This window comes from Schistocerca gregaria, chromosome 2, assembly GCF_023897955.1.
Source record: "Schistocerca gregaria isolate iqSchGreg1 chromosome 2, iqSchGreg1.2, whole genome shotgun sequence".
In the NCBI taxonomy this organism is placed as follows: Eukaryota; Metazoa; Arthropoda; class Insecta; order Orthoptera; family Acrididae; genus Schistocerca; species Schistocerca gregaria.
In genome coordinates, this window is record NC_064921.1 from 568,605,216 (window position 1) to 568,624,686 (window position 19,471).

Consider the following 19,471-nt stretch of genomic DNA (forward strand, 5'->3'; position numbering starts at 1 on the left):
TGGGGTGCCATTGGTTACACGTCTCAGTTACCTCTCGTTCGCATTGGCGGATTTTGAACAGTGGACGTTACATTTCCGATGTGTTACGACCCGTGGCTCTAGCCTTCATTCGATCCCTGCGAAACCCTACATTTCAGCAGGATAATGCACGACCGCAATTTGCAGGTCCTGTTGGGGCCTTTCTGGATACAGAAAATGTTTGACTGCTACCCTGGCCAGCACATTCTCCAGATCTCTCACCAATTGAATACATCTGGTCAATGGTCGCCGAGCAATTGGCTCGTCACGATACGCCAGTCACTGCTCTTGATAAACCGTGATATCAGGATCTATACACCCAAATTGCGTGTAAATGTAATCACATGTTAGTTCTAGTATAATATATTTGTCCAATGAATGCCCGTTTATCATCTGCATTTCTTCTTGGTGTAGCAATTTTAATGGCCAGTAGTGTATATTGAGAAGTGTTCTATCCTGCCTTCTTGTCAAATATGGAGTGTCTAGGAAACCTGCTTTCTAGGGTTTCTAGAAAACAATTCAAGCAAACTGTATAAGTGAATTTTATTACAAAAGGAAATGGTTACAATACTTAACTTTACGAGATTCAGACGTGTCGCGAGGAAAGAGCGACAGACAAACAAGAAATCTCTTTAGTATATACAGTTCGTAAAAAAGAGAAATAAGACATTGCTAAGTCACTGCTATACAAGTGCCTACTCCTGATGCCGCTGTGGAAGTTGTAGAACTGCTAGTCTTCAACTAGGCCGCGGTCAGGGGGCGTACCGCTTGTGTCATCTTCGTGTCGATGGCGCTCCCGTCAAGTTGTCGTCCTAGAGAGTGGTCGGTCCGCTTGCAATTGGCTGACGTCTTCTTCACTGCTACAATGTTCCCGCTCGGCGTGCCGTTGTTGGATTTTGCGCAGGAACAAAAAGTGGCTGTTTCTTGGCTCTTTCATTGTTTTCAAACATATATCTGTTTCGTGATTTGTAATATTTGTTGTAGTACTATCCTCTAGGGCTTGCAATCACCAGTTTCTATATATCTACTCAGTTAATTTCGCAGACTCAATGCTAAATCACTACATTGGTAATAGGTCTTTGAAGAGCTGGCTGGCCTTCAGCCAACACAATTATTTGCCGGCTAACAAGCCATGTGGGTGCCTTGTTCGAAGGAACTCAGCCATTATTACTATTCTATTTTCTGTTACGTTGCTGCACAGTACTCTGGCATGAGTTCTGACGAAGTCACTTTTGTTTCATGGAAAGGCACATTACTGAACAGTCTGGACGACGTCTGGCAAGATGGATCCGATTTATGTTCTGTGCTGAAATGCTACTACAGCCTGATTACCAGGGTTACATTAATATCCTTCCACATGCATGAGCGGAGTGGGACACGTTTGGAGAGGCTGAGAATTACTGATTCCTTCGAAGCCGGTTACTATATCATTTATAACTTCATTTCACTACGCGCAATGTTAAAAACCGCAATGTTAGCCTGTATAATGAGGTTACAGCCGTACTGATAATTTTGATTACGTACCAAACACGATTTTCTGGGTTTTGTAACGAGAAGCGTGGGTTATGTTACTGCTACAATTTTGTAAAGAGTGTGCTTCCTTTCTCAAGTTCAATACACCATCGTAAGTTGCGACTTTATCTACTAGCAACGTATCTTCCTGTATACAAACTTTAATTAAATGTGCCACGTTGCCAAGGTGCCATGTTATCTTGTGTATCTCAAGCACATTCCCTCCAGCTGTTTTCATGAACAGGCACTCACTCACGGAGTGAAGACTGATTATTATTATTAGTAACAAATCCTACAGTATTTAAGATGGTAGTTAGTTTTCAGGAATTGTGTAAGATTCTGCGTCACTAGACGCAGATATGAGACATGTAGCAGCACTGCCTCAGTGAACTACTATCGTTATAGCGCCGAAAGAATCTTAGGTTTCTGTTGAATGATTTTTTAGCTAGTTATCTATTTTTTCCATTCTCAGTTTGTGTGTACATAACAGGTGAAAGAGCTCCATTGCACTGCCGGACATTATAAGCGGAAGGCTAATAGGTACTCACGCAACCTGTTGCTTTCATGAAACCGTCCGTTCATGTATTGCGCATTATTTTAAGATGTGCAGTGCCCCAAAGTCCATCACTGCTACGCTCGCTTTATGAAAGTGTATGCTGTGCCATTACCTTATAGATGTTTCTAGAGGCAGATAGCAATACTAACTTATTGCTTGGGCACTTCTTATTGCATTGTAGATATCACAAAAATGTTAGGACATATTTATCATTACCGAAAAGATTAGTCGATGTTCCTTACACCAACACAGGCACAGCTTACAATACGAGTATTCATCGGCTAACTCATTCATTTACACTAGCCTTCTTTTTTTGTGGTGCGTACCAATTTCATGACGCTATATAGTGTTAAATAAAAGGCATCGCTTGTTTTGATGTACATACAATAATCAGGCAGTTCATTTTGGTCCGATTTTGGAATTCGGTACATTTACAGTTGTATGGAAGTGCTATGTTTAAGTTAATTCTTCGAGGACCGACTCATAGGCACTACATATCCATCCACACCCCAAATGTTTTGAGATGAAGGTTTAGGAATACTGAAGTTGCACCCGATGTTGCCAGAAATTTCTTTAATAGACTTGATATGTGCTGTGGTTCAGTGAAATTGTAATTCGAAACTACAATTATCAAACTCTCAAGAACAGTTGATAGTGAACATCAACAACTGGAAATGACCATACCCGATGGGGACGACGTTGAAGACGAAAGGACGTGACTTTCGCAGCTGTCAGTAGGCCTGCTGTAAACAATTGACGCCCCATGAACTCCCAGGTGAGTCCTCTTCAAGTCACAATACTGCCAGTACTGGCCCGTGTAAGTCTTTCGCTGCTTTTCTTGCGTAAGTCTTCTAAAGGACAGCATACCTTGACGCCACAATCGAATTGATGTAGGACACGTAATACGTTTAACCAAGCAGACACTTTTTGTGCCTTCATTCAGTCACGAAATTCCCGAGACGACTAAAAAAGTGAAGCTTACAAAGTCATCGAGTCAACTAGGGTAGATATGTTGCCTCAAACTGAGGCTTTACGGAGCTGAAATGCCCACATTTTATGAAATACAGATGATGGACGAGATCATTCAGCAAACCACGCCACTTGGGGAATTCACGTTCCCTACCCGGTGCCATGGTAACCTGTTGCAGGAAACGGCAGAAACTACCAACAGATTCAATTAAGATCGCTTGAACCTGTAGATTCTTTCTGCTTCTACCAATTAATTCCGTTTCACTTTCACTGTATCACATACTGTGTTGCGTGTTTATATTACATTGTGTGGTTTTACGTTGCCCACTTTTCAAGCCCACGTGGAAATAATAGTCCTAATTCATCGAAACAGAGGCGCTTAATATCTGTTGTGTGGATGAAAATCGATGAGAATGGTCATTATAACACTAACAACAAACTACTTACAAATACATAAATTAAAAATTGCTTTGGGATATTGTTCTCAAGTTGTTGCGGGGTGTTAGTTGTTATCAATTTACCTGATTTGTTAGGCCATACAGACAAAAGGTGAAGTATACAGGATTATTATGAAGTTTTTGTGCTAGCGTAAAGATACATTAATTGGTGATTCAATGTAGACAAGGATAAATTCGGATGTTCCTTCTGCACCAGACGCAGTCTGCGAGCTTCGCTACGGATCTTGTCATAACATTATCACTTTTACTGAAAGCGGAATACTTTTGAAAACAGTATGTAGTAAATATAGCACTAAAACAAACAGTTTTAAATTTTTTACTTGGAGCTTCAATTTCAAAGTACAATCAACACACTACGCCAGTTTCAAGACACCAGGAAATAGAACGTATCAGTCATTTATTGTTTTCATTCTCGATATTACAAACATCAGTTCACAATACGCACGTAAAACGTTCCTAAAAGTGGCACATATTTGTAGTCTGCTGGTCTTTCCTTCGGGAAAAGGCTAATTCACAAAGACACGCTACCAGTATTGGGTTCAGATAAAACATATACACATCAAGAAAAGTTCTGCATAACCTCGGTTCCCAGAACTCCTGAAGACAGACATTGACTATGGATACGGTATCACAGATTCAGAGATATCACTAAACCCACCCAAAGATGTAAACAACCATGCATGAGCAGCGCGTACTAGACGGAGGGGGTCCGACAGCCGATCAGTTCCAGTCATTCCACCAGGAAGCAGGTGCACCATGCGTAGACGGTCAGTACCACGGTTTGATCGCTTCCACATTCTTTCTTTGTGTCAGGAAGGTCTGTCAACAAAGATATTGTAAAGGCGTCTCGGAGTGAACCCAAGCGATGTTGTTCGGACATGGAAGAGATACAGAGGGACAGGAACTGGTGATTAAATGCCTCGCTCAGCAGCCCAAGGGCTACTACAGCAGTGGATGACCGCTACCTACGGATTATGGCTCGAAGGAACCCTGACAGACACTTCACCATATTGAATAATGCTTTTCATGCTTCCACAGGACGTCGTGGCACCACTCAAACTGTGCGAAATAGGCTACATAATGGGCAACTTCACTCTCGACGTCCATGGCGAGGTCCCACGACACCACGCAGCGCTTACAGATGGGCCCAACAACATACTGAATGGATCGCTCAGGACTGCCCTCACGTTCTCTTCACTGATGAGTGTCAACCAGAAATTGTCGGAGACATGTTTCGAGGTAACCCGGTCAGGCCTAACGCTTTAGACACTCTGTCCAGCGAGTGCAGCAAGGTGGAGGTTCCCTGATGTTTTGGAGTGGCATTATTTGTGGCCGGCGTACTCCGATGGTGCTCATTGAAGGCGGCGTAACGGATGTACTAGACCATGCCATCCTTCGACCGATACTGCAACCTTATCGGCAGCAGATTGGCGAGGCATTAGTCTTCAAGGACGACAACTCGCGCACCCATCGTTCACATCTTGTGAAGGACTTCCTTCAGGATAACGACATCGCTCGACTAGTGTGGCCAGCATATTCTCCGACATGAACCCTACTGAACTTTCCTGGGATGGATTGAAAAGGGCTGTTTATGGAAGACGTGACCCACCATCCACTCTGAGGGATATACGCCGAATCGCCTTTGAGGAGTGGAACAATCTGGACCAATAGCGGCTTGATGAACTCGTGGATAACATGCCACGACGAATATAGGCTTGCGTCAATGAAAGAGGACGTGCTACTGGGTATTAGAGGGGCGTGTACAGCGATCTGGACCACCACCTCTGAAGATATCGCTGTATGGTGGTACAATATGCAATGCGGGGTTTTCATGAGTAATAAAAATGGCGGAAGTGATGCTTATGTTAATCTTTATTTCAATTTTCTGTTCAGGTTCCGGAACTCTCAGAACCAAGATGACGCTAACCTTTTTTTGATGTGTGTATAAAATCTGTATCATGGACCGGTATACAGTTTCAGTCCATCAGGAAGTTTCATATCAGCGCACACTCTGCTGCACAGTGAATTTTTATTCTGAAAATACGTATAAGTATTTTTATTTAGAATAGCGTAGACACGATCATACACCATAATCTGAGGCGGAACATATTCCAAATCCATCTGCAGACAAGCATGTTTTCAAGGAAATATATTTCTGAGCGATAAAATAACTAGCTGTGGTTCTACACAAAGGACTACGACAGTAACGAAACGCACAGTTTAAAGTAGTACAGAACAAATATGGGACCTCTTCAAAATGAAGTTTAACAAAATATCTGGAATAGAAACTAACACCATATTGTCAGGAGTTTCCATCAACCAGGCTGATTCTTGAAAAACTACACGTTGTTTGTACTGTGTCTGCAGCTACTCTTAGGTAAGATTCTGAGATGGGATGGAGCCGTTAGTTCCGCTCTTTTCCGATATCGCATCTTTCAGTCCCCAGCAATATAATTTTCCGAGCACCGCTAAGTACCACTGGCTTTATTGTGGCAGTACTGGTAGGCATTGCGGGCAACTCTTAAGATGTGCCAAGAACTGTCTCTTTTTTTTTCTTTACTGAATTTTGAGTCCCCCCGAAGGGGGCTGGCTGGCACCAGCTTAGTATGCCGCTCTTCAGCCTACAGACTTTGTTTTAATAAGGCGAAGAGAATAAATAATAAAAACATGCGATATAATCGGAGACTTAAATAGTAACATGGCGAAAAATTCGTGGAACTTGAAACATAGAACAGAGGGATGATGATGCTAATAAAATACATACAAAGCAGACAGGTAAAATAATAGACAGACGATTAAGAAAAAACACACGATGACAGTCTGGTTTCTGTTCGCAAAAGACAAAAAATTCACTTCCAGCGACAGCATGGATTCTGTTTCCACACTAGAAAGACGAACAACACTGAACATTCAATGGAACACTGCATTAAATAGATAGCAAATGTGACGTACCACAGCCTAGAGCAGGTAGGTGGAAACTGGACAGATGATGGGAAAATAAAGAAGGGTGGAAGGAGAGGAAAAGCGAAGGGGGGGAGGGGTGAAAGGAACTGATAAAGGATGAGGGCCTATAAGAGGGGTAGGGGGAGATGGACAGATGTGACAGTGAGTGGGGAAGACAGAGGGGGGAATACAAAAGGACTCAGGGGCGGGAGAACGGAGGTAGGGAGAGGTTTGGTGGGGAGAAAACAGGACGGAAGGGGGGCCAAGACGGAGCCCAGGGAAACGATGGAGGAAAGGACGGGGGATGAGGATCAGAGTTGATAGGAGGGATAGATGGACGGAGAGAGGGCATCATCTGGCAGGGGGAGTTGATGGAAACCACCTTGGGAAAGGAGATGGTGTAGAGATGGAAGTTAGGGGGCACACAACAGTGAAGGCGTGGCAGGGCGCAGGGACCGGAGAGGAGAGGAGCAACCAGGGGCTGAGGGGGATCAAGGCGTTGGGAGGTGTAGAGTATGCGGATATGTTCGAGGAATAGGGACAGGTGGGGAAAAGGAATGAGGTCATAGAGGATTAGCGTGGAGGATGGGAGGCATATACGGAAGGCGAGGTGGAGTTCATGATGCTCAAGGATCTGGAGAGACTTATAGAATTTGGAGAGGACAGAGATCGAGGCGGTACTGGCATAACAGAGGATGGGACGTATGAAGGATTTGTAGGTGTGGAGAATGATAGAGGGGTGCAACCCCAATGTCTGGCTAGAGAGGAGTTTGAGGAGTCGGTGGCGGTTGTGGGCTTTTTATTGGATGGAGAGGAGATGAGGGATCCAGGTGAGGTGACGGTCAATGGTGAGGCCAGGGTAGGTGATGGTGGGGGAGATGCGGACAGGACGGGTGCAGACGGTAAGGGAGAACTGCAGGAGCCAGAAGGACCGAGCTGCCTGTGTCTTGGAAGGATTGATTTTCAGGAGCCATTAGTTACACCATGTGTCAAAAAGATCAAGGTGATTCTGGAGAAGGCGTTGGGGCCGTTGGATGGTAGAAGCGAGGGCGAGGAATGCTGTGTCATCGGCATTTTCCAAAATGTGTACTGGAGGGGGGGGGGGGGGAGGTTGGGGCATATCTGCCGTGTACAGGAGGTTGAGGAGAGGGAAGAGGACAGAGCCCTGGAGCACACCTGCAGAAGGGTAGAAGGTGTGGGAATTGGCATTATGGATGGTAGCATAGGAAGGGCGGTGAGAGAGGAAGGAGCCCATCATAAGCATGCAGTTGACAGGAAGGGCGTAGGTTCGAAGTTTAAACAGGAGACCGGGATGCCAGACACGATCGCAGGCCTTTTAGAGGTCGAGGGAGACAAAAATAGCGGAGCGACGGGAGTTAAGCTGGAGAGAGAGGAGATGAGTGAGGTGGAGGAGTTGGTCATCAGCAGCGAAGGAAGGTCGAAAGCCACATTGGGTGTCAGGGAGGAGGTGGTTTTGGTGGAGATGGTGATGGATGCGCCAGATAAGGATGGATACCAAGAGCTTGCTGAACACCGATGTGAGACAGATAGGGCGATAGGAAGAGGCATCAGATGGAGGCTTGTTGGGAGAAAATCAGGATACAGGAGGTTTCCCACAGGTCGGGGTAGAAGCCAGTGGCAAGGATGACATTGTAGAGGGTAGCAAGGACTGAAAGGAAGGAGGGAGGGCAGAGTTTGAGGTGGCGGTGGGTAATGCGGTCGTGGCCGGGAGCAGTGTTGCGTTTACTGCGGAGTGTGAGGCTTATGGGACATAGAACTGTCTCTTATCTCATTGTAGTAAAGTGGCACACAATAGAGAACCCTCAGAACATTGAAGTACGAAACAATAACACAGAACACAATAATCGCTACCTAACGCAGTACCGTGTGGATATAATTTTAAAAAATGGTTCAAATGGCTCTGAGCACTACAGGACTTAACTGCTGAGGTCAGCAGTCCCCTAGAACTTAGAACTACTTAAACCTAACTAACCTCAGGACATCACACATATCCATGCCCGAGGCAGGATTCGAACCAGCGATTGTAGCTTTCGCATGGTTCCAGACTGTAGCACCTAGAGCCGCTCAGCCACTCCAGCCGGCTATTATTAAAACAACAGTAATACAGTAGCTTCACTTCGAGAAGCTGGCTGATAGGATTACAGAAGAGTCCTCTTTCTCCATCTTCTGTGCAGAGCACGTTGAGAAAGTTCGAATCAACTGGAGAACTGGGCGTCGTTCCGAGAAGAGGCTGACGACCGGTTGCCACAGGTGCTTGATGAAATCGCACTTGCTATAGCAGACAACGCTGCGCGCAGTTCACTATCATCAGGCAGTGCGCGTGCTATGTCACGACAGTTGAACATCCCGTTTTCCACTGTACGGAAGGTTCTTCGAACCATTCCGAAATGGTAACCGTACAAGATCAATATCGTGCAGTAGCTTGCACTACATAACACACAATGACGTGCTGACTTCGCTCTCCACTTTCTCAAAAGGATGTAAGTTGTTGAGGGCTGGCCCTGGACCATCCTGTGGACAGACGAAGCTCATTTTTCTCTGACAGGTGGGGGGATTGCTAAGTGTGGGGATCTTCACATCCAATCGCTGTGCATGAAGTATCTCTGTATGGTGAACGTGTCACTGTATGGTTTGGCTTCACGGCTACGTTCATCATTGGCCCTCAAGGACCAATGACGTGCAGTGTCACTGGCCAGCGTTACTGCGATATGCTTCGCCAGCATGTCCTACCTGTGCTACAGGAGAGAGTCAAATGACTCTGAGAAATATGGGACTTAACTTCTAAGGTCATCAGTCCCCTATAACTTAGAACTACTTAAACCTAAGTAACCTAAGGACATCACACACATCCATGCCCGAGGCAGGATTCGAACCTGCAACCCTAGCGGTTGCGCGGTTCCAAACTGTAGTGCCTACAACCGCTCGGCCACCCCCGGCTGGCAGTAGAGAGATACATTGAACTCAACAGTTTACATGCAAAATGGGGACCCACCGCACATCGTTCGTGAAGTTCATGTGCTTCTTCGAAACACATTTCGAGTCGATCGAATTATCAGCCGATCGTTTCCAAATGCTTGGCCGCTATGATCTCCTCATCTCACTCCCTGTGATTTCTGGTGTTGATCTGAAGTGCGGCATATCAAGAGAGATAGCCAGCATACCTGTGGAAATGGTTCGTTTCGCAGTGCAGAATGCAATCCTGTGCATTTAGACTCTTCTGGACACTGATGGACGCCATATTGAGCCCCTTTTGTACGAGTAATATTACCGGTGTGTAATGGTATTTTGTACCGTATCAGCAATGTAAACGTGTTTCAATTGAATTGATTTTACACTGCTTCTCTTCCCCACGTCTTTGGCGTTAATGCTACCAAGTATGGTACCCGTACGGTAATTAGTTCTCGTGTTATTACGTCTTAAACGGGGAAAGTTTAATTACAACCACCAGGTGCTTTTTGCTATGTAATTTTGACTACAACCAGAAACGAAAGACTATCTACCGAAGCCTTCAAACATACCGAATTAAGGACTGGGGAAAGGATCAACCAACTTATTTAACGCATTGTACTTTGTACATGTGATATTTAGCTACAAATTATCTGTGTGCAGCTGAAATACGCTTCATCAGCAGAAATTGTGGATATGAAAATTTAATTTCCTTCAGCCAGTTCAGGACAGAAAGTCACCTTTAGCGTACAGAAAGCCCTCCTGCGAGTTAACACCGAATATTGTGGGCACTGGGAGGGCTCGTCCGCTTGTCAGAACATCGTAAGGGTCTTCGCTCATGAAGACGTCTTCCTCGCTGTCGGCAGGTTCTATCGTTGGCCGGAAAGGAAACATCTTCCGCGCCGCTTTGTCCTGTGAACAAACAATAAAATATAATTTCTTAGGTTACTTTCGTGTTGGTGAGGCACAGTTAAAGTCATTAAACAAAAGATTTCGCTCCATGCAGTCTAGAAATCCATTGTCCAGCGTCTCTGCAAAAGATTTCGCTCCTGACTATCTAGAAATCCATTGTCCAGCGTCTCTATCGGTTACTTTATCACAAGTCTACTCTCACTGCCTCACTGGCAAGAACAGATCTAGTAGAGTGGTTGGCGTCACAGCAAACACTTTCATAGTTGCTCTTACGTAGTGGTAGAGAGCGGTAAGGCTAGGTATATTACTTGCACCATTTATCGCCATACTGATTAAAACAATATTTCTTAAGTATAAAGGTATTTTAAATCCGTCTCTGCGCCTATAACATATTGCATACTCGTGTCATCAAACAGGTTTCGTTTTATTGAGATAAATTATAATCAGTGCTATTTAATGAAAAATTTGGCGTATGCGTAGATAAAGGGACAGTTGGTTACAAAAGATGTTTGCTTTACTCAAGTTAATTTATGCTCGACTTTTGCTGGCAGGAGGAAACGCCGTTTTCTTCCACGTTTTTGAGGTATTTCTGCATTTGGCATTGTTATTTTGTGCGTAACCCCACACTGCGTTGCGGAACTATGCGTTTCTAGATGTGGAACGTAATACTGTGCAGCACTGTTGTCTTTTTCTAACTACAGAAGTCTCTGTATGTTTTGTGTGCGTAGTGTACCAAATTAACTGCAAGATTCCCCTTTAGTCTCAAAATTTTCTCTTCCTCTGTGAATCGTCATAAGCGTGTTACGTCGTTGACTTATATTTCAGTGTATTTACCTGATATGTTGGAGAACGAAGGAGGTGTGATGGACTTGAAGATCTAAATTGTGAGTGGGTATGTGTATGTGAAGGAGGTGTTGGGGGATGGGGGGTTCAGATGTGAACGCGAATAGCAAAGTATGGCAATGAAGAGTGAACTGGTAATGAGATGGAGGGAAGAGACGTAAGGAAGAAGAAGTGTAATTAAGGGGGGGGGGGGGGGAAGTATGTGTGTGTATGTGTTGAGAGAGAGAAAGGGGAGGAAAAGGATTTTTTCCCATTACGTGATTTTTACTTACACTCTGAGACAAAAAATACGTATCACGAAGGAATAATCCGAATGGGACGGTAATAGGAAGCTGTGCACTCAAGGTTGTATCCCAGTCCGTCACAAGTTTTCAACTTTCCCCATTGATTTAAATGAATGCCCAATCGCAGCAACGCTTTTAATGCCTTTGTATCTTAATTTACAGTAGCTTCTGGATCAAAACGAAAGGACAGGCACCACATGTACTCGTATATAGAAAGAAGACGCCGCGATCGCTGAGTCTGTGGCCCGAGTTGTACGGAAATGCAGCTGCCAGGCCGTCTTAAGGATGAACAGCTCCTGCCTTTTCAAGAAAACCTCAACATTCACAAAGCATTAGAATACAATAAAGAATTGCTTAGTGACCAGCTAAATTTTGGAAAACGGACACAATACAAATAACATTAAAAAAATAAGGAAACAACGCACCACGAACGAATTATCAGAATGCGACGGAGATCAGTAGATGTCATGTACACGTAGGGACAAAAAATGATTACAGTTTCAGAAAAATTTGATGATTTATTTAAAGAAAGAACTTCACAAATTGAGCGAGTCAATAATGTGTTGCTCCATGTCTGCTAGTTGTGAAAGCAGTTATTCGGCTTGGCACAGACTGACAGAGTTCTTGGATGTCCTCCTGAGGGGATATCGTGACAAATTCTGTCAAACTGGTACGTTAGATGGTCAAAATCCCGAGCTGGTTGGATGGTGTTACCCATTATGTTCCAAATGTCTCAGTTGGGCAGGGATCCGGTGACGTTGTTGGCCAAGTTGTGGTTTGACAAGTACGAAGATATGCAATATAATCTATTGCCATGTACGGGGGAGTATTATATTGCTAAAATGTAAGCTCAGGAGAGCTTGCCTTGAAGGGCAATAAAACGGGGCGTAAAATATCGTCTACGTACTGCAGTGCTGTAAGGGTACTGTAGATTACAATGAAAGGGGCCTTGCTATGAAAAGAAATGACGCCCCAAACCATCACTCCTCTCTATCGGGCCGTCTCACCGGTGACAGTCAGGTTAATATTCCATTTCTGTCCAGGGCTTCTCTAGACACGTCTTCAGCCTGGAAACTAGTTGAATGGAGTAGAATTGTCTTCACTGATGAGTCACGCTTCGATATGAGCCCCGATCAGCGATACGACCTGGACAGCGATGGGATACCAAACTGGTTGTCACCCGCCATACTGCCTGACAACCACAATTGATGGTTTCGGGTATCATTTCTTTTCACAGCAAGACCCCGTTGATTATTTTCCACGGCACTCTTAGAGCACAGTGATCAGTCGACGATATTCTATGCCCCGTTCATAGCAAGCCGCTCTGGGCTCACATTTGAGCAAGAAAATATCCAGAGCATGCAGTGACAATTTCTACCGTTTGATTTCGTGCTTGCCAACTTGGTCAGATAGGTAGCCGATTTTCTCCCCCCCGTTGAGAACGTTTGCAGCATTATGGGCAGAACCCTTCAACCATCTCGAGACTTTGCCGATATAAACCGCCAATTGAACAGAATTTGGTAAGATTCTCTCAGGAGGACATCCAACAGTTCGATGCCAAGCCGAATAATTGCTTACCAAAGGCTAGAGGTCGACCAGAGCATTATTGACTTCGTCAGTTTGTGAAACTCTTTCTCTTTACTAAATCATCAAATTTTTCTGAAATTGTAATCATCTGTTCTCTTGTACACGTACATAACATGGTCTGCTGTTGCGTACAACTGGGACCCTATTTCCACCACTGCAACAAGTTTTCTTACTAGATACAGTACATGTGGTGTCCGTTTTTTCGTCTTGATCCAGAAGCCACTATGAATGAAAATACAAAGGAACTGTAGGCATTGCTGCGAGTGGGCATTGATTTAAATCAATGCGGAAAGTTGAAAATTTATGCCGGCTTGGTATTCGAACTCAGGTCGCCAGGTTACTGGGCAGATGCGCTGATCTCTGTGCCTTTTTTTGTTTTGTCCGTTCTGTTCGTTGTATTTGGTCGTTGCGGACGTCACATGATATCCGTTGAAGTTCGTTGCTGATACTTTCAGTCAGGTTTTTATTACAGAGGCCAGCCAGCTCTCTGAGCGAACACGCTAAGGTACCGTGCCGGCAGCCATTTGGACACAGTAATCAGCGCAGCTGCACGGATTATCCTAGCACCCTTCTGTCAGACCCAAATTCTCAACTTAACCACATACTACTAAAGACATGTCTGAAATAACAGACACCACAAATATCTATATTTAAGGTTACTATGTCCAATGCTCTTTTGAATGCTGATGCGTACCAGACCCAAACTCTTGCGGGAATCGGCGAAATTCAGTGAGTAGCCGGCCGCGGTGGTCTCGCGGTTTTAGGCGCGCAGTCCGGAACCGTGCGACTGCTACGGTCGCAGGTTCGAATCCTGCCTCGGGCATTGATGTGTGTGATGTCCTTAGATTAGTTAGGTTTAAGTAGTTCTAAGTTCTAGGGGACTAATGACCACAGCAGTTGAGTCCCATAGTGCTCAGAGCCATTTTTTTCAGTGAGTAATGAGTACAACTGGGAAGGGGCAATAAGTTAGTAGTTGTGTGGATAATTTGAGAATTTGAGTTCAGTTGCGAGGACCACAGGGTTCGGATGGCATACTGGTCAGCGGATCTGCCTAGTAAACAGGAGACCCCGGTTCGAATCCCTGTCCGGCACGAATTTTCAAATTTCCCCATTGATTTAAATCAGTGCTCACTCGCAGCCAGTGTCTGTAATACCTTTGTGTCGTACGTCTTCTTCAGCCCCGTGGGGAGCGGGGAGAGCCGCAACCCTCTGTACAGCCCAACGGCATCGCTCGGCTCTGCCGCTGGGTAATTCAGATCCCACGCCGGCAGCATCGGAGGGGTGCAGTGCCCACGACACACTTTATGAGAGTGAAGCAGGAACACTCGCCTTGCAGATGCTACAGTTCCATCTTCGCTCGCTTTAACTTTTATGACGACATCACATGAGTACTAAAAGAAATCCGCTAAATTTCCGTTACCCGATAATCACACAAATCTGAAGGCTGTAAATTCAACTAAATACTTAATGATTACAATTACAAATAACCTAAATTGGGACGATCACATAGATAATGTTGCGGTTAGAGCAAACCAAAGACAGTGAGTCACTGGCAGAACTTTCACATGGTGCTACATAACTACTAAAGAGACTGCTTACACCACGCTTGTCTGCCCTATTCTGGAGTACTGCTGTGGGGTGTGAAATTCGTATCAGGTGAGACTGACGACTGACATCGAAAAAGTTCAAAAAAGGGCGACTCCTTTTGTATTACCGCGAAATAGGGGAGATAGTGCCACAGACATGACACGTCGAGTGGCAATCATTCAAACAAAGGGGTTTTTCGTTGCGACGGGATCTTCTCATGAAATTTCAATCACCGGTTTTATCCTCCGATTGCGAAAACATTCTGTTGGCACCCACCTACATAGGGAGAAACGATAATCTCGATAAAATAAGAGAAATCAGGGCACGTATAGAAAAATTTAAGTGCTCATTTTTCCCGCGCGCTGTTTGAGAGTGGAACGGTAGAGAAACAGTTTGAAGGTGGTTCCTTGAACCCTCAGCCAGGCACTTAATTGTGAATAGCAGGGTAATCACGTAGATGTAGATGTAGATCTATTACAATCATTCCCTGATCGTCCACAAACTTGAAGGATGACCTTTACAAAGTACTGCAGGCTCCATTACAACCCGCCACACACAAACGCAGTTTGTAACTGCACAGGTGCGCAATTCGCCTATGATATGACAAGTCCTCCTTATATTTCGGCACAAACACGTGATAAAAAATCAAATGTCTGGGACCGGTTCTCTTCGAAGATTTTCTAGATTTTTTTTCATATCGTGAGGTCGATCCATAAGCAAACATGTTAGATTTTTTATAGTAATAAACGGAGTGTTCCATTTTTATAGTAATAAACGGAGTGACGCTCAAATGCATAGTCTCACAGCAGTCATTTTTTCCGTCTATACTTGCCGTATTAGGCCAATTATGGCCTGTTACGATTCCCGTCTTTTCCTCCGCCGCCAGAATCTCTTTTTCGTTTTGCTATCTGACGTGATAATCTCGCTAGAGCTTTTCTTTGTAGAAGTTGAATGCATTTCTTTTTGTTTTCATCCAATTTTCTTTACACAGTACAATATTCCACTTCTTTCGAATATTTACATTTCGCATTTTATCTCTTCATTTAAATCACCTCGCTGCTGTGATAATTCACATTTTTACTCCTTGTATTTTTTTTATTGTCTTTTATTCAGTAATCACGATTCACATCCATATAATACCTACAGCAATGCGGCTGTTATGAGTCAATAATTTCTTGTCGGACATCTACAATCGATAAGAGATACTGGGGATTATTAGGCCCAAACATCGTAGTATTTATATTTCTTTACCCGAAAGGCTGCTAAATAAAATTTTATTTTTTGTACAACATTGTAACGTTCCACCATCTTTCATCATTATGTCCGCCGGGAAAACTTCAAGAATAACATTGTAACGTATTCGATTCTGCTGAGCTACCCTTAGCTGTATCATCGTTTTGATCTGCTCCTTGTGTACAACTTCTGTGTTCAACTCTCGATGGTTTTTACTTTACGTAACTCCAAGGAATATAAATAAATATAAAATATTTAACTAAAACAATTTTGTCCAACATAAAATAGCAGACCACTCCATCCGTGAGACATTAATGATAGTGTAACGTTGCCTTTAAGATTCTGCCTCTCACCTTCCCAATAAAAATAAATTGAGTAATGTTTATATCAATAGTTCATAAGGTGAACATTACCCCATTTTCTGACTGATTTCATGAATTCCGTTACGAATTCCTCCCCTGCAGTAACCTCATCATCTCAGAGTAGCGCTTACAACCTACGTCTCCAATTATTTGTTAAATGTATCCATTGTCTGTCCTCCTCAACAGCTGTTACTCCCTGCAGCTCCCCCTAGCACCTTCGAGGTTATTCAGTGGCGTCTGAATATATACATGTCTTACCATCCTGTTCCTTCTTCTTGTAAGTTTTTTGCGTATGTTACAATTCTTCTGACAACTTCCTCAGAACTTCCTTTTTCCTTATCTTACCAGTCCACCTGATTTTCAACACTCTTCTGTGGCACCGCATCTCCAGACGCTTCAACTCCCCTCTATTCCGGTTTTCTCATTTTCCACAATTGACAACCATACCGTACTGAACTGTACATTCTTAGATACTTCTTCCTTAATTTAAGGACTGTGTTTGATACTGGTAGATTTCTCTTGGCCAGGAATGCTTTCTTTACCTGCGATAGCCAGCTTCTTATGTCCTTATTGCTTCTTTCATCATGAGTAATTTTCTGCTGAGGTAGCAAAATTCCTTAACTTCGTCTGTTTTGTGATAATCAATTTTCTTCGCTATTCTCTATACTTTTGTCTTTCGCCGGTATACTCTCACTCCATATTCTGTTCTCATTAGATTGACCATTTCATTCGAAAGATACTGTAATTCTTCTTCAATTTCGCTGAGGATATTAATGTCATCATCAAACCTTGTTTTTGTTATCCTTTGACTTTGAATTTTAATCTCGGTCTTGAACCTTTCTTTTGTTTTCGTCATTGCTTCTTCGATTTACAGATTAAACGGTAGCTACGAATGGCCGCTTCACCGTCTCACGCCGTTTTTATTGCCAGCACTTCGTACTTGGCCTTCCAGTCTTAGGGCTCTCTCGGGGTTCTTTCACATATTACATATTACCCATCTTTCTCTACAGCTTACTCCAATTTTTCTCACACTTTCGAATACCTTCCAGCATTTCAAAGAATCTAACGCTTTTTGTAGGTAAAGCCTTAGAGCGTGTCTTGATTTTTCTTCAATCTTGCTTCTATTGTCAGGTGAAATGTCAGAATGGCCTCTTTAGTGTCTTTACTTTTTCTAAAGCGTAATTGAACACCATCTAGCTGATCCTCAAATTTATTTTCCGCTCTATTGTATGTATATTGTCCTTGTCAATGGCTTGGATGCAAGTGCAGTATTTCTCGCACTTGACTTCCCCTTTTATCTTCGGAAATGTATGCATGATAGTACGTCACCAGTTTCTTAGATTCCACACAAACTCGAATAGTCATTTAATTGCCACACCCTCCAATGATTTTAGATCATCTTGTGGAATATTATCTATCCCTTTTACCTTATTATTTGATCTAAACTGTTCTAGAACTCCATTAAATTTCAGTACTGGATCCCCTGTGTCTTCCACATCATCTGGAGCTTTTTTTTTAAAAAAAAAAATCTTATGTGACTTTTGGTCATCAGTCCCTAAGCTTACACACAATTTAACCTAAATTATCCTATGGACAAACACACACACCCATGCCCGGGGGTGGACTCGAACCTCCGCCGGGACCAGCAGCACAGCCCATGACTGCAGCGCCTACGATCGCTAGGCTCAACTGCAGTTCCTTCTTCTATTACACCCATAAACAAGTCCTCCCTCCTCATACAGACATTAAGCCTACTCTTTCCACCCATTAGCACTCTCCTCTGCGTTCACCTGAGGAATTCACATCAAACTCTTGTTGTTGCCACCCTTCCTTTTAATTTCACCCACTTTTCTGTTTTTCTGTGTGCTGAGAGCGTCCTCCCAACACCGGCCGGGGTGACGGAGCGGGTCTAGGCGCTACAGTCTGGAACCGTGGGACCGCTACGGTAACAGGTTCGAATCCTGCCCCGGTCATGGGTGTGTGTGATGTCCTTAGGTTAGTTAGGTTTAAGTAGTTCTTAGTTCTAGGGACTGATGACCTCAGAAGTTAAGTCCCATAGTGCTCAGACCCATTTGAATCAAGTCCTATCGACGGTTATTTCCTTTCGTTTTCTTCACAGCTTTCCTATTGTCATTTCGCCTTGTCTCCCTTACACTTTCTATTTGCTTCTTTTTTTTGGTCATCAGTCTACTGACTGGTTTGATGCGGCCCGCCACGAATTCCTTTCCTGTGCTAATCTCTTCATCTCAGAGTAGCACTTGCAACGTACTTCCTCAATTATTTGCTTGACGTATTCCAATCTCTGTCTTCCTCTACAGCTACAGTTTTTGCCCTCTACAGCTCCCTCTAGTACCATGGAAGTCATTCCCTCATGTCTTAGCAGATGTCCTACCATCCTGTCCCTTCTCCTTTTCAGGGTTTTCCACATATTCCTTTCCTCTCCGATTCTGCGTAGAACCTCCTCATTCCTTACCTTATCAGTCCACCTAATTTTCAACATTCGTCTATAGCACCACATCTCAAATGCTTCGATTCTCTTCTGTTCCGATTTTCCCACAGTACATGTTTTACTACCATACAATGCTGTACTCCAGACGTACATCCTCAGAAATTTATTCTTCAAATTAAGGCCGGTATTTGATATTAGTAGACTTCTCTTGGCCAGAAATGCCTTTCTTGCCATAGCGAGTCTGCTTTTGATGTCTTCCTTGCTCCGTCCGTCATTGGTTATTTTACTGCCTAGGTAGCAGAATTCCTTAACTTCAATTACTTCGTGACCATCAATCCTGATGTTAAGTTTCTCGCTGTTCTCATTTCTACTACTTCTCATTACCTTCGTCTTTCTCCGATTTACTCTCAAACCAGACTGTGTACTCATTAGACTGTTCATTCCGTTCAGCAGATCACTTAATTCTTCTTCACTTTTACTCAGGATAGCAATGTCATCAGCGAATCGTATCATTGATATCCTTTCATCTTGTATTTTAATTCCACTCCTGAACCTTTCTGTTATTTCCATCATTGCTTCCTCGATGTACAGATTGAAGAGTAGGGGCGAAAGGCTACAGCCTTGTCTTACACCCTTCTTAATACGAGCACGTCGTTCTTGATCGTCCACTCTTATTATTCCCTCTTGGTTGTTGTTCATATTGTATATGACCCGTCTCTCCCTATAGCTTACCCCTACTTTTTTCAGTATCTCGAACAGCTTGCACCATTTTATATTGTCGAATGCTTTTT

General features: G+C 43.7%; 1 protein-coding gene across 2 annotated transcripts in view; it reads right to left on the minus strand.

Annotated features, from left to right (window-relative positions):
- Nucleotides 1-19,471, minus strand: part of LOC126332816 (juvenile hormone esterase-like) — a 75,766-nt gene that overhangs the window by 20,140 nt on the left and 36,155 nt on the right. For both annotated transcript variants that reach the window (XM_049996685.1, XM_049996683.1), the window contains exon 6: nt 10,164-10,335. In XM_049996685.1, the coding sequence (XP_049852642.1) occupies nt 10,164-10,335 (172 nt within the window). The remainder of the gene's footprint in view (nt 1-10,163; nt 10,336-19,471) is intronic.